Below are 15,797 nucleotides of genomic sequence, written 5' to 3'. Positions count from 1 at the left end.
GGCATTGATATTGTGGTTGGAGAAAATCACTTTAATTGATTGGTAATTTAGTTTTTTTATAAAAAAAAAAACAGGTCAGACTGGTCGGAAGAGACGACCTACAGGAAGCTTGTGTAATGAGCATGCTGGGGGTGTCCTGCCGGGAGGCCTAGCGATTAGAGTGTTGAGCCAGTAAACTGAAAGGTGGCGAATTCAAACCCCAGACCCGACAAGATGAGAAATCTGTCAATCTGTTAAGCAAGGAACTGCTCCAAGGTCGCCGTTCATAATGACTGACCCTGGCCGTGACCCCACTCGCCGAGGGTGTTTCACGGGGACTTGGTGTATATCTCTCTCTCTCTATATATATATATATATATATTATATCTCTATATATATATCCATCTATCTATATATATAGAGATATATATATAGAGATATATATATATATAGAGATATATATATATATATAGAGATATATATATATATAGAGATATATATATATATAGAGATATATATATATATAGAGATATATATATATATATATAGAGATATATATATATATATATAGAGATATATATATATATAGAGATATATATATATAGAGATATATATATATAGAGATATATATATATAGAGATATATATATAGAGATATATATATAGAGATATATATATAGAGATATATATATATAGAGATATATATATATAGAGATATATATATATAGAGATATATATATATAGAGATATATATATATAGAGATATATATATATAGAGATATATATATATAGAGATATATATATAGAGATATATATATATAGAGATATATATATAGAGATATATATATAGAGATATATAGAGAGGGCCAGGGTCTACATTCCGACCCCACACCTTGTTAAATGTTGGGTATGCTTTCTGGTATGCATACATGACTTATCTATAGAGTCAATAGGTGGGTGGGGTTGTTAGCTCACACTCAGTGAAAACACTAAATGACTAAGAAGGCAATTTGGTTTACTCACATCCCCTTAGTGCAATCTCAACCACAGACCTACCAGTAATGCTCATGGTTAAATTCAAGTAAGTACAGGATACACATGGTATACATCGTCCAATGAAATGCTTCCTTGCAGGTTCCTTTGAGGTCTTTCTGGGGTCAAAATGGGGTCATTTTGTTCCTCTACTAATATGGCATTTATAATATCCTACATGTTGTTTCTTGTACATTGGGGGGGCTGGAGTCATTAGTTTCCAACACTGTTCTGTAATCGGGGATATATTTAGTGGGATATATTTACTTCCTCCCCCTCTCCTCTGTCAAAAGTCCATCTGTTGCAGCAACTGCACTTGGCAAGGACACACAACACACTGCTCGCACACATACACACAATGCTTGTTCACACACAGGATCTGCTGTAACTAGCTAACTAGAGTGTTTAAACGGTGTAACTGATCACTAAATTGGGCCACAGCAGATGAGGACGTCTGACATACAAGTTTCACTTCTCTCTCCACAAAGATTTATACAAAATAAATAAACGTTTTTTATTTATTTTTTAAAAGCTGAGAAATAGATTAGGAAAACTTTATATTGAAAGAGATTCTCTACTACTTTTCAGCCAGTAGTTCTGAAAGTAGCAAAAAGCGGTCCCCGAAAATGGCCTCCTATGTCACGTCTCTCTCTCCCCCTCTGTTGGGCCTGCCCTGTAACCTCATTGGATAACGCTGGCCAGGCCTTTTGCTGTCACTCAAATTAGAGGGACTGAAGTTCATTGGCTAGAACTCAAGATTACTAGGGGGCTGTAGAGAAAATGGTACGACACACATCTTCAAGAAAACAGGCTCTTTCAAAATAGGGATTTTGTGGCTAATCGAGGCAAGCCAGTAATTCTGCTCATAGATTACGCACGTACGAAATACACAGACACATACAGCCAAACGCAGGAGGTTTAATTTTAAAAAATATATATATATTATAACAATGAAACTTAGTTGCGAAAGTACCGAACCATGTCATCAAATTGTTTATCATATCTTAACATCATATCTGAGAAACAGGAGGGATCACAAAACACAGTTTAGAACACTGAGATAGGAGATAGCAGGCTTCTAGGGGGGTGTTCGGTACCAGACCTCTGTTCCGTCCTCACTGTGAACCCCATTGAATACATAAAAAAAAAAGTTGAACAAAATATAAATAAACTCTAGCCTTATAGCCTATGCCTACACTGCATTGAGGGCCTATGCCCTTTTGAGTAAATCTGAGCTCAGCTATTCTGTTAAAACAACTACATCCGGGTTCCCCAACTAGCGACCCGCGGGTGATTTTATTTAACAAAATCTATATCTTTATTTTTTTACATTTGTTGGATATAAAAGATTGTAAAAACACCAGCAAATCAGCTCCAAGTGATTTGACATGTTGGGAATATGTTCCAGAGTAATCCCACACATGAGCGACAGAGAGAGATGTACTGTATGTGATTGTATACAAAAAGGTAAGCAAGGTTTAACATTGTGTTTTAGTCAAAATATATCCGTTTGGGCTTCTTGCGGTAAATTTGCTGTCTACAAATGATTTGTAATTATGTTCAGACACCACCCCCCCCCCCCCCCCCCCCCTCAAGAAAAATAGCTCCGCTGCTGAATCTAGTAGATCCCTGAACGAGAGCCTATGCTCACGTTGTAATCAAAATTAAAATCTTAATCTTGGTGCGTTTTAAACTGTTATACATTTATACAAATCCTGTTTTTGCTTTGTCATCATGGGTTATTGTGTGTAGATTGATTAGGGGTGAGAAAAACTATTTAATCCATTTTAGAATAAGGCTGTAGCGTAACCAAAATGTGGGGAAAAAATAATCAAGGGGTCTGAATACTTTCCAAGTGCATTGTATATGTTCACCTGCCTGGGAACTGCAGACGGAAATTAGCTGTTGGCTAACTATGGTACAAATATATTTTACCAAGTGTACTGAGACTTATGATTTTGGTGCACATTGTACCTGTTCAAATTAAAGTGTGTGAGTAAAATGTGAAGATATAACCGTTAGGGAATGGTTTGGTTTGAGATGGTCTTTGCTTACCTAAACACAGGAATCTTCTCCACGAACACATTCACTTGAAGTCTCTTAGCAGCCTGAAGTACGATGCCTGTAAGCTGTGGAAACAAATCAGGGTTATGAATTAATACTACTTCTCAGGTTGCCTATTCTATTAGACCACTGAACGCGAACAGTCAGTATCTGAATAACGTGTGTGAAATGCTCGATAATGTATGTGATGTCAACAGAGGTATATTTTCTGGGTGACCTAAATATTGACGAGCATATCAAGCTGGCCAATCAAGAAGCTTCAAACTGTAACCAGTTCAGTTTGAAATCCCCCGGTTCAGGTTATCAGTCAACCTACCAGTGTATTTACAAACAGCACATGAATGAAATCATCCACATGTATTGATCACATATTTACTAATGCTGCAGAAATGTCCTCTAAAGCAGTATCCATCCACACCCATCGGATCTAGTGATCATAACATGGTAGCAATATGTATGAAAACCAAAGTTCCGAAGGTTGGGCCTAATATAGTGTAAGAGATCATACCAGAGGTTCTGTAGTGATTCATGTGAGGAGCAACCATATGGCATATTTATGGCACATTTTTCTTCCAGTTATTGATAAGCATGCACCTGTTAAGAAACTGTCTGTTAGAACTGCTAAATCCCTGTGGATTTATGACGAGGGACGAGGAAAAAGGAATGACAAATAAGTCTGGATGCACAGACTCCTGGCAAACATACTGTAAATTGAGAACTTATGTGAATGAACCAAAGAAGAAACAGTCAAATTACATTCAAGACGATTCCGTACTTCCAACTTTGTGGCAACAGACATTTCCTGATTTGGGGATAGGTCCGACCTGCTAAGGTGGGGATAGGTCCGACCTGCTAAGGTGGGGATAGGTCCGACCTGCTAAGGTGGGGATAGGTCCGACCTGCTAAGGTGGGGATAGGTCCGACCTGCTAAGGTGGGGATAGGTCCGACCTGCTAAGGTGGGGATAGGTCCGACCTGCTAAGATGGGGATAGGTCCGACCTGCTAAGATGGGGATAGGTCCGACCTGCTAAGATGGGGATAGGTCCGACCTGCTAAGGTGGGGATAGGTCCGACCTGCTAGGGTGGGGATAGGTCCGACCTGCTAGGGTGGGGATAGGTCCGACCTGCTAGGGTGGGGATAGGTCCGACCTGCTAGGGTGGGGATAGGTCCGACCTGCTAGGGTGGGGATAGGTCCGACCTGCTAGGGTGGGGATAGGTCCGACCTGCTAGGGTGGGGATAGGTCCGACCTGCTAAGGTGGGGATAGGTCCGACCTGCTAAGGTGGGGATAGGTCCGACCTGCTAAGGTGGGGATAGGTCCGACCTGCTAAGGTGGGGATAGGTCCGACCTGCTAAGGTGGGGATAGGTCCGACCTGCTAAGGTGGGGATAGGTCCGACCTGCTAAGGTGGGGATAGGTCCGACCTGCTAAGGTGGGGATAGGTCCGACCTGCTAAGGTGGGGATAGGTCCGACCTGCTAAGGTGGGGATAGGTCCGACCTGCTAAGGTGGGGATAGGTCCGACCTGCTAAGGTGGGGATAGGTCCGACCTGCTAAGGTGGGGATAGGTCCGACCTGCTAGGGTGGGGATAGGTCCGACCTGCTAGGGTGGGGATAGGTTCGACCTGCTAGGGTGGGGATAGGTCCGACCTGCTAGGGTGGGGATAGGTCCGACCTGCTAGGGTGGGGATAGGTCCGACCTGCTAGGGTGGGGATAGGTCCGACCTGCTAGGGTGGGGATAAGTACGACCTGCTAGGGTGGGGATAGGTACGACCTGCTAGGGTGGGGATAGGTCCGACCTGCTAGGGTGGGGATAGGTCCGACCTGCTAGGGTGGGGATAGGTCCGACCTGCTAGGGTGGGGATAGGTCCGACCTGCTAGGGTGGGGATAGGTCCGACCTGCTAAGATGGGGATAGGTCCGACCTGCTAAGATGGGGATAGGTACGACCTGCTAAGATGGGGATAGGTCCGACCTGCTAAGGTGGGGATAGGTACGACCTGCTAAGATGGGGATAGGTACGACCTGCTAAGATGGGGATAGGTCCGACCTGCTAAGATGGGGATAGGTCCGACCTGCTAAGATGGGGATAGGTCTGACCGTGATAAAGCGCTGCTCTGCTTTCTCGACATCACAATCAACTAAACAAGTCCTACAGGCCCTAGTTTTATCACACCTGGACTACTGCCCAGTTATATGGTCAAGGGCATCAAAGAGGGAAATACACAACAAATTCCAGTTGGCCCAGAACAGAGCAGTACGGCTGGCCATTAAATATACAAGGAGGGCTAATATCAATAACATATAAACTCAGCAACAAAAGAAACATCCCCTTTTTCAAAACCCTGTCTTTCAAAGATAATTCCCCCCAAAAATCCAAATAACTTCACAGACCTTCATTGTAAAGGGTGTGAACACTGTTTCCCATGCTTGTTCAATGAACCATAAACAATTAATGAACATGCACCTGTGGAACGGTCGTTAAGACACTAACAGCTTACAGACGGTAGGCAATTATGGTCACAGTTATGAAAACTTAGGACACTAAAGAGTCCTTTCTACTGAAAAACACCAAAAGAAAGATGCCCAGAGTCCCTGCTCATCTGCGTGAACGTGCCTTAGGCATGCTGCAAGGAGGCATGAGGACTGCAGATGTGGCCAGGACAATAAATTGCTATGTCTGTACTGTAAGACGCCTAAGACAGCGCTACAGGGAGACAGGACGTACAGCTGATCGTCCTCGCAGTGGCAGACCACATGTAACAACACCTGCACCGAATCAGTACACCCGAAATTAACAAATGTGGGACAGGTACAGGATGGCAACAACAACTGCCCGAGTTACACCAGGAACGCGCAATCCCTCCATCAGTGCTCAGACTGTCCGCAATAGGCTGAGAGAGGCTGGACTGAGGGCTTGTAGGCCTGTTGTAAGGCAGGTCCTCACCAGACATCACCGGCAACAACATCGCCTATGGGCACAAACCCACCGTCGCTGGACCAGACAGGACTGGCAAAAAGTGCTGTTCACTGACGAGTCGTGGTTTTGTCTCACCAGGGGTGATGGTCAGATTTGCTTTTATTGTCGAAGGAATGAGCGTTACACCGAGGCCTGTACTCTGGAGCGGGATCGATCTGGAGGTGGAGGGTCCGTCATGGTCTGGGGCGGTGCGTCATAGCATCATCGGACTGAACTTGCTGTCAATCTCAACGCTGTGCGTTACAGGGATGACATCCTCCTCCCTCATGTGGTACCCTTCCTGCAGGCTCATCCTGACATGACCCTCCAGCATGACGATGCCACCAGCCATACTGCTCGTTCTGTGCGTGATTTCCTGCAAGACAGGAATGTCAGTGTTCTGCCATGGCCAGCAAAGAGCCCGGATCTCAATCCCATTGAGCACGTCTGGGACCTGTTGAATCGGAGGGTGAGGGCTAGGGCCATTTCCCGCAGAAATGTCCAGGAACTTGCAGGTGCCTTGGTGGAAGAGTGGGGTAACATCTCACAGCAAGAACTGGCAAATTCGGTGCAGTCCATGAGGAGGAGATGCACTGCGGTACTTAATGCAGCTGGTGGCCACACCAGATACTGACTGTTACTTTTGATTTTGACCCCCCTTTGTTCAGGGACACATTATTCCATTTCTGTTAGTCACATGTCTGTGGAACTTGTTCAGTTTATGTCTCAGTTGTTGAATCTTGTTATGTTCATACAAATATTTACACGTTAAGTTAGCTGCAAATAAACGCAGTTAACAGTGAGAGGACGTTTCCTTTTTGCTGAGTTTATGTTAATCTCTCCTGGCTCAAAGTAGAGGACAGACTGACTGCAACACTATTTGTCTTTGTGAGAGGTATTGACGTGTTGAAAGCACAGAACTGTCTGTTCAAACAGCTAACACACAGCTACATACCCTCCACAAGACATTCCACCAGGGGTCTCTTCACAGTTCCTAAGTCCATAACAGAGGCTCGGAAACACACAGAAATATACACGGAACTCTTCCAAATCAGGTAACTCAAGCTAGCAAAATGTTATTTAAAGATAGTGTTAGGTACTTGGGTTAGCAGTGTGGTTAGGGTTAAAATCTTATGTTGTCTCTGTGACCACTCTGCAGAACAACTCATGACGAAAAATGCTTACCTGCGTTAAAATGGCTAATAACTACTGCTCTCCCAGACTATCCACACTGACTTTATGCCCATCCACAGGTCTCTACCCACTCAAACAATAATCATTGATTAGATGTATTACTCCATCACACTGCTGTCCATTGATTATTGATTGCCACTACCATTAGTATTCATCTGGGCTCCTGAGTGGCGCAGCGGTCTAAGGCACTGCATCTCAGTGCTAGAGGCGTCATTACAGACCCTGGTTCAATTCCAGGCCGTATCACTGCTCGTGATTGGGAGTCCCATTGGACAGTGCACAATTGGCCCAGCGTTGTCAGGGTTTGGTCGAGGTAGGCCGTCATTGTAAATAAGAATTTGTTCTTAATTGACTTACCTAGTAAAATAAAAGGTTAAATACAATTTGAAAAAAAAAAACTGCTACTTGTCACTATTACTCCTGTTTAGATGTATATATTACCATAAGTATTTATAAATTACTGTTTACATGTATATATTACCATAAGTATTTATAAATTACTGTTTACATGTATATATTACCATAAGTATTTATAAATTCCTAGTACCAGTCACTTTATATGTATAAACCAGCATCGACCAATTTAGTACAACACATTGTGTACTATACAAATGTACACTATAAAATGTACAATGTGTGTGTGTGTGTGTTTCAAAGTGTATTTGCCACGTACACAGGATACAACAGGTGTAAAACAGCACAGTGAAATTATCACCTTGAGAGCTCTTTCCCGACAAAACAATAATGATGATAATAATGATAATAGAATAACAAATTTAATGAAGAATTAAAACCATCACAAGAACTACGATGCATCTCAAATTGTACCCCATTCCTTATATAAGGCCCATTGAGCACTGGTCTAAAGTAGTGCACTACATAAGGATAGGGTTCCATAGGGCTCTGGTCTAAAGTAGTGCACTACATAGGGATAGGGTTCCATAGGGCTCTGGTCTAAAGTAGTGCACTATATATAGGGAATATGGTTCCATAGGGCTCTGGTCTAAAGTAGTGCACTATATAGGGAATAGGGTTCCATAGGGCTCTGGTTAAAAGTAGTGCACTATATAGGGAATAGGGTTCCAAAGGGCTCTGGTCTAAAGTAGTGCACTATATAGGGAATACGGTGCCATTTTGGGACACAACCCTAGTCTCTTATCTTTAGTGTCTCTACGCCTGGTACTAAGCCACTCCAACTGCACCACAAACAGCTCTATAAACAACAGCTTATCAACAGGAATGACTTTATACACACTGCCTCTGACTGGCCTTGGCTCAGGAAGAGCACTGGGTCGTGTTCATTAGTGCACATCGTTGCAAAACATTTTGCAATGAAAAACAAAGCTTTTCTTACTGGCTAGATTTAGGTAGTTACTGTAATTTGTCTCCTGAGCATCATAGTATGTGTGTGTCCACTTTGTGTGAATTAGTGAGATTATCCTTCTGTAGTAAAAAATAATAAATAAATATCACCCAGAATAAAATGCTCTGAAAATTATGACCTGTTCTACTGGTGGTAATAGTGTTCCCTCTAGTGGTCAAACTGAAAACATGCAGATGCCAGAGGTAAGGTACTTTTGGCAAAAGGTTATACACAAAACAAAAATATAAAACGTTAATATGTAAAGTGTTTGTCCCATGTTTCATGAGCTGAAATAAAAGATCCCAGAAATGTTCCATAGGCACAAAAGGCTTATTTCTCTCAAATTCTGTGCACAAATGTGTTTACATCCCTGTTAGTGAGTATTTGTCCTTTGCCAAGATAATCCATCCACCTGACAGGTGTGGCATATGAAGCTGATTAAACAGCATTACACAGGTGCACCTTGCGCCGGGGACAATAAAAGGCCACTAAAATGTGCAGTTGTGTCACAACGCAATGTCACAGATGTCTCAAGTTTTGAGGGAGAGCGCAAATGGCATGCAGACTGCAGGAATGTCCACCAGAGCTGTTGCCAGAGAACGTTCATTTCTCTACCATAAGCCACCTCCAACATTATTTTAGACAATTTGGCAGCACATCCAACTGGCCTCACACACAGATCACGTGTAACCACGTCAGCCCAGGTCCTCCCCACATCCGGCTTCTTCTCCTACGGGATTGTCTGAGTCCAGCCATCCGGACATCTGATGAAACTGTGGGTTTGCACAAGCAAAGAATTTCTGCACAGAAAACGTCTCAGGGAAGCTCATCTGTGTGCTCGTCATCCTCACCAGGGTCTTGACCTGACTGGTGTCTTAACCAACTTCAGTGGTCAAATGCTCACATTCCCTTGGCCACTGGCACGCTGGAGAACTGTGCTCTTCACGGATGAATCCAGGTTTCAACTGTACGGGCAGATGACAGACGTGTGGGCGAGCGGTTTGCCGATGTCAACGTTGTGAACAGAGTGCCCCATGGTGGCGGTGGGGTTATGGTATGGGGCAGGCATAAGCTACGGACAACAAACACAATGGCAATTTCAATGTACAGATATACCGTGACCAGATCCTGAGGCCCATTGTCGTGCTATTCATCCGCCACCTCATGTTTCATCATGATAATGCACAGCCCTGTTGTAAGGATCTGTACACATTTCCTGGAAGCGGAAAATGTCCCAGTTCTCCACTGGCCTGAATACTCACCAGACATGTCACCCATTGAGCATGTTTGGGATGCTCTGGATCGACGTGTATGACAGCGTGTTCCAGTTCTCGTCAATATCCAGCAACTTCGCACACCCACTGAAGAGGAGTGTGACAACATTCCACAGGCCACAACCAACAGCCTGATCAACTCTATGTGAAGGAGATGTTTCACGCTGCATGAGGCAAATGGTGGTCACACCAGATTCAGACTGGTTTTCTGATCCACACCCCTATTTTTTATTAAGGTACTGTATCTGTGACCAACAGATGCATATCTGTATTCCCAGTCATATGAAATCCATAGATTAGGGCCTAACGAAATTATTTAAATTGACTGATTTCCTTATATGAACTGTAACTCAGTAAAAATCTTTTAAAAATTATTACATGTTGCATTTATATTTCTGTTCAGTTTACATACCGGGTTGATATCTATGATGGTTTCGTGTTGCTCCTTGTTTGGTTTCATCCCGAAGATGTCTTTGACAAACTTCTCATCTGCCTGGTAGAAGTGTGGAGAAGACATGACGATCGGAGCATCTAGGATGGGAAATATGATACAACATTGAGATGACGTTTTTTTCCCCCCACCTCATTGGGTTAATAATGGACCTCAGACAGATGATGTTTTGAATCCATATGGTTACAGTCCTGACTAGGAGTGGCTCAGTTGATAAGAGTGTGGCATTGACTAGTACCGACAAGGTTGTGGGTTAAACCCCCGTAGGGATCACATAAAAAACATATACACTCAATGTATAAAATTGACGGGCCAAGTGGCACAGAAAATACATTGTATATTATTACCTTGTTTGCAGGCACTGACTTGGAGCACGCCAGAGCCCAGACAGTTCCCTGGTGGGGAACAGAAACCAGCGTTCTCTGTTGTGTTGGCAAATACCTTGCTGGGTGGAGAGAACCTGTAGCCTGGGACGCCCATCACACTGCTCTCCTCCTCATAGATGGCATAGATAGATCTGACAAAGAGGACAATGAACAGAGCACAGGTTAGTCTACTGTGAAAGAGGAGATACATAAATGTTGACAAACACATGGAGTAGCAAGCTAGCCAACTCATGCAAGATTTTGTTCTGGGTTCAGTACATACAGGAGTTTTAATGGAATGTGGAATGTAAACCTCATTAAAAGCATTCTGAAACATGAAAGCTATTGAGAGAAGTAACTTTGTTGGTACAACTCTGTACAGACTGTCCTGTGAAACCAGAACTTGATTTAAAAAAATAGATATTTAACTAGGCAAGTCAGTTAAGAACAAATTCTTATTTTCAATGACGGCCTACCGAGGAACAGTGGGTTAACTGCCTTGTTCAGGGGCAGAAGGACAGATTTTTACCTTGACAGCTCGGGGATTCGATCTAGCAACCTTTCAGTTACTAGTCCAACGCTCTAACCACTAGACTACCTGCCGCCTCTACACTAACCACTAGACTACCTGCCGCCTCTACGCTCTAACCACTAGACTACCTGCCGCCTCTACGCTCTAACCACTAGACTACCTGCCGCCTCTACACTCTAACCACTAGACTACCTGCCGCCTCTACGCTCTAACCACTAGACTACCTGCCGCCTCTACGCTCTAACCACTAGACTACCTGCCGCCTCTACGCTCTAACCACTAGACTACCTGCCGCCTCTACGCTCTAACCACTAGACTACCTGCCGCCTCTACGCTCTAACCACTAGACTACCTGCCGCCTCTATGCTCTAACCACTAGACTACCTGCCGCCTCTACGCTCTAACCACTAGACTACCTGCCGCCTCTACGCTCTAACCACTAGACTACCTGCCGCCTCTACGCTCTAACCACTAGACTACCTGCCGCCTCTACGCTCTAACCACTAGACTACCTGCCGCCTCTACGCTCTAACCACTAGACTACCTGCCGCCTCTACGCTCTAACCACTAGACTACCTGCCGCCTCTACGCTCTAACCACTAGACTACCTGCCGCCTCTACACTCTAACCACTAGACTACCTGCCGCCTCTACACTCTAACCACTAGACTACCTGCCGCCTCTACGCTCTAACCACTAGACTACCTGCCGCCTCTACGCTCTAACCACTAGACTACCTGCCGCCTCTACACTCTAACCACTAGACTACCTGCCGCCTCTACGCTCTAACCACTAGACTACCTGCCGCCTCATGCATTTAGTTTGACTTCATCACACCCTATTAACCTGTATATTTTAAACTACTGTTCTGTCTTTTTGCGATGACTTTTATCCTTGTGAATAGTCCATTAGGGCTGTGGCAGTCATGAAATTGTCAGCCGGTGATTGTCAAGCAAATAACTGCCCGGTCTCAAGGACCCAAAACACAAACACATTTAACATCTCCTGGCTTCCATGAATAGCTTACATGCCCCTGACGCAGACATTTAGAACATCTACATTTTAAAAAGTGGAACATGCGAACGTCACAAAATAAATTTAGAAATCCATGTTATTCAATTATTGCACCCATAGTGCTCACGCGCGCCAAAGAGCGTCTGCGATGCCAAGGGCTAAAATAGAACTCCTTTCTATTTCTGACGCAGATCGCGCTGAAAGTCCTGCCTCTCCCGTCTCCTCATTGGTTTATAGAAGGAGGTACCCACGTGCCATCTCCTCATTGGTTATACCCACGTGCGTGATCGAAAGACGAACTGTTTTGCCAGTTGTCGTGGTAAAAGTGTAGATGCCGATCACCATATAAGTTCAAAGATGAAAAAGCCTGGTAGGAGGAGAGATGACTAGAAACGATTTGGTTGGCCGTTTTATGTGTGGATTAACTATTGGAGTAGAGGACCTTGTGCATTTCAGGTAAAATAACTCAATGTTTATATCCCAGGACAAACTAGCTAGCAACAGCAAGCTAGCTAAATAGGACAAATTAGCTAGCAAGTGCAAGCTAACTAGCTAAATTGCCATACATGTTTAATGCTTTTCGACCTGTCCCCAAATTAATGTAATTGGTTGGTTTGATATTTTAACCTGCGTGTCGTGATCGCGTTTGGCGTAGGGGGACAAAATAAATGTGCGCACGATGGCCTGTATGCAGGTTTGGGTTCCGTGTAATAACTCCATGTAATACAGCCTACACCATCACAATAAATCTATTATTTATTTTAGACAGGTCTAAAGGAACATGATATGAAGAAAATGTAGTCTATTTCAGAAGAACAGAATACTCTGAGTTGTCCTTATGTTAGGCCCTGATCTGGCTATGCCATATGGCTGTGAGCTATATTATACCCTGACGAAGACAGCTCGTCTGTTGAAACGTTGGTTATTAGGTTATTATTGCATCTGAGCTCCTAGAGTGGGCGGCTCTGCTTTTCTTTTTAATGTGGGATACACTAGTTCATTTAACAGACAAGACTTGCTTAGAAATCCGTGGTATTATTTTATAGTATAAATAAAAACTATTTTCTCCAAACCATTTGAGGGAGTGCGCACATGTGGCTATTCTGTATTGAGGGTTAACAAAGAAATAGGTCCCCCTATATGCTTAATTTCGAGTTATTTATGCAACTTTAGTTGTGATACAAACGTTGGGCTATTATGTTTTGATATTTTTTTTTGTCTCTCCCCAATTTCGATCTTGTCTCATCGCTGCAACTCCCCAACGGGCTCGGGAGAGGCGAAAGGTTGAGTCATGCGTCCTCCCAAACGTGACCCGCCAAACCGCACTTCTTAACACCCGTCCACTTAACCTGGACGCCAGCCTACACCAATGTGTCAGAGGAAACACCGTTCAACTGACGACTGAGGTCAGCTTGCAGGCACCCGGCCCGCCACAAGGAGTCACTAGAGAGCGATGAGTCAAGTAAAGCCCCCCCCCCCCGGCCAAACTCTCCCCTCACCCGGACGACGCTGGGCCAATTGTGCACTGCCCTATGGGACTCCCGATCACGGCCGGTTGTGATGCAGCCCGGGATCGCACCAAGGTCTGTAGTGAAACCTCTAGCACTGCGTTGCAGTGCTTTAGACCGCTGCACCACTCAGGAGACCTTCTAAGGCTGTATGATGCGCCTAATGATTTTTTTTTTTTTAAGTTGCATGAAAAGGCAAAGCTCTGCTTTGTTTTTTGTGCCGGCTGTACGCACTTCAGTCTCTCATTCACAATTTGACAAGCACTTGATAATGCCTCCAATTACCCGGCGACATGCTCTTTGTGGGGCTGTAATGCCCCCTCCTTTTGCGGCCAGTGGTCGTTGTGGCCTTAGGCTGAATTTAATAATTATAATTCCCTTACATTTACATTTTAGTCAGTTAGCAGACGGTCTTATCCAGAGCAACTTACAGTAGTGAGTGCATATATATTCATATATGTTTTCGCACTGGTCCCCCGTGGGAATTGAACTCACAACACTGGCGTTGCAAGTGCCATGCTCTACCAACTGAGACACACGGGACTGTATGCTCCGGCGGACATCTCACCTCACATGGCTCTCTCAGGAATTCATATTAGCCTTCAAGTGATCAGGTCTTTCTCACAGGTTACAAGTGAAGACAGACATGTCGGAGACGCAACCTTATTGAATTCCGGGGCGCATATTGATGTTAGAGGAACCGGCATGCGCCGTTTCCTGCCTTACTGCACACAAGCTGGGCATCGTTCAAAAGCGATAATATATCATTCACAAGTGATAGGCTAATATTGTCACCCACCCTACGATTCTTGATTTCATCTTGTCTATACATATACTACTATATGTGTGAATTTGTATTGATTTGCTATGGACCATTATCATACACCTTTCTCGAAACAGGGGCAAAAAATACATGTAATCTATGCACTTAAATAGCCCGTGATAAATTTTAATGCCAGTCAGGTAGGCTATACTCCTGTTGTAAAGAGAAGCAATGTGCTAAATATTAGGAAAGTTGAGAAATATAAATAGTCGGCCTAGCCTATAGAAAGCTGATAGGAGCCTCTTCTTTTTAATAGAGGCCATCAAAACTGGATTCTCACTCAATTGCATAGCCTATAGAAATGTTGCGCAACATGAGCTGTCCGAGTGATTAGAGGGACAATAGAGTGCTGACTACCAGGTAGTTTGCTAGTTTGGTAGACTACTAATGACCATCAGCAGCATCTGAGCTTGGAGAAGCCTAGTTACTAAACGGTCACGTGGAATTTGACTGCGGCCATGACTCGTGACCGCCGGTGTGGCGGTAATACAAACCCCCGTAACAGGCCTATACTCAACTCATGCATTTTAGTTAAATGTATTTAATTTGCAAACAGGCTGAATAATAGTAACTTGTGATGACAAACTCTGAAAATAATGTAAACGTAGAGGAAGCACCCATGACAGAGACATGAGAGTTCAGACCCAAAACCAACCTGCAGAGATCAGAGGAAAACATGTAGAGGGTCTCGTTCTTGGTGATGATTGGATGAAAGGAGGCCCCATTGGTCCCATTGATCATGTTACACTCATCTGTGGTCCACCAATTCAGAGAGCTGCACGCAGAGAGAACACATGGTCATCACGGTTATCACTTCAAATGGATTCTGACTGTATTCGCCTCCTGTGAAATCTAGATCACATACACTCTAACCACTAGGCTACCTGCCGCCTCTACACTCTAACCCCTAGGCTACTTGCCGCCCTAGGTAGTGGTCAATGAGTTCAGGTCTACACTACCAGACAATAGTTTTAGAACACCTACTCATTCAAGGGTTTTTCTTTATTTTGACAATTTTCTACATTGTAGAATAGTAGTGAAGACATCAAAACAATGAAATAACAGCTATGGAATCATGTAGTAACCAAAAAAAAAAGTTACATCAAAATGTTATATTTGAGATTCTTCAAATAGCCACCCTTTGTCTAGATGTGACAGCTTTGCACACCCATGGCATTCTCTCAACCAGCTTCATGAGGTAGTCACCTGGAATGCATTTCAATTAACACGTGTACCTCGTTC

At 43.8% G+C, this 15,797-nt stretch overlaps 1 protein-coding gene across 2 annotated transcripts in view; it reads right to left on the bottom strand.

Moving 5' to 3' along the window:
• The window catches only part of LOC139422680 (scavenger receptor class B, member 2c), a 34,760-nt gene that overhangs the window by 10,511 nt on the left and 8,452 nt on the right, over positions 1-15,797 (bottom strand). For both annotated transcript variants that reach the window (XR_011635741.1, XM_071173879.1), the window contains exons 6-9: positions 15,211-15,330; positions 10,662-10,831; positions 10,276-10,394; positions 3,066-3,139 (exon numbers count right to left, since the gene is read on the bottom strand). Coding sequence is in view for 1 of the 2 variants with exons in the window: in XM_071173879.1 (XP_071029980.1) it covers positions 3,066-3,139; positions 10,276-10,394; positions 10,662-10,831; positions 15,211-15,330 (483 nt within the window). In the remaining variant the exon portion in view is untranslated. The remainder of the gene's footprint in view (positions 1-3,065; positions 3,140-10,275; positions 10,395-10,661; positions 10,832-15,210; positions 15,331-15,797) is intronic.

The sequence above is a fragment of the Oncorhynchus clarkii genome, chromosome 12 (assembly GCF_045791955.1).
Source record: "Oncorhynchus clarkii lewisi isolate Uvic-CL-2024 chromosome 12, UVic_Ocla_1.0, whole genome shotgun sequence".
Taxonomy (NCBI): Eukaryota; Metazoa; Chordata; class Actinopteri; order Salmoniformes; family Salmonidae; genus Oncorhynchus; species Oncorhynchus clarkii.
This window is presented reverse-complemented; position numbering and strand designations above follow the sequence as displayed.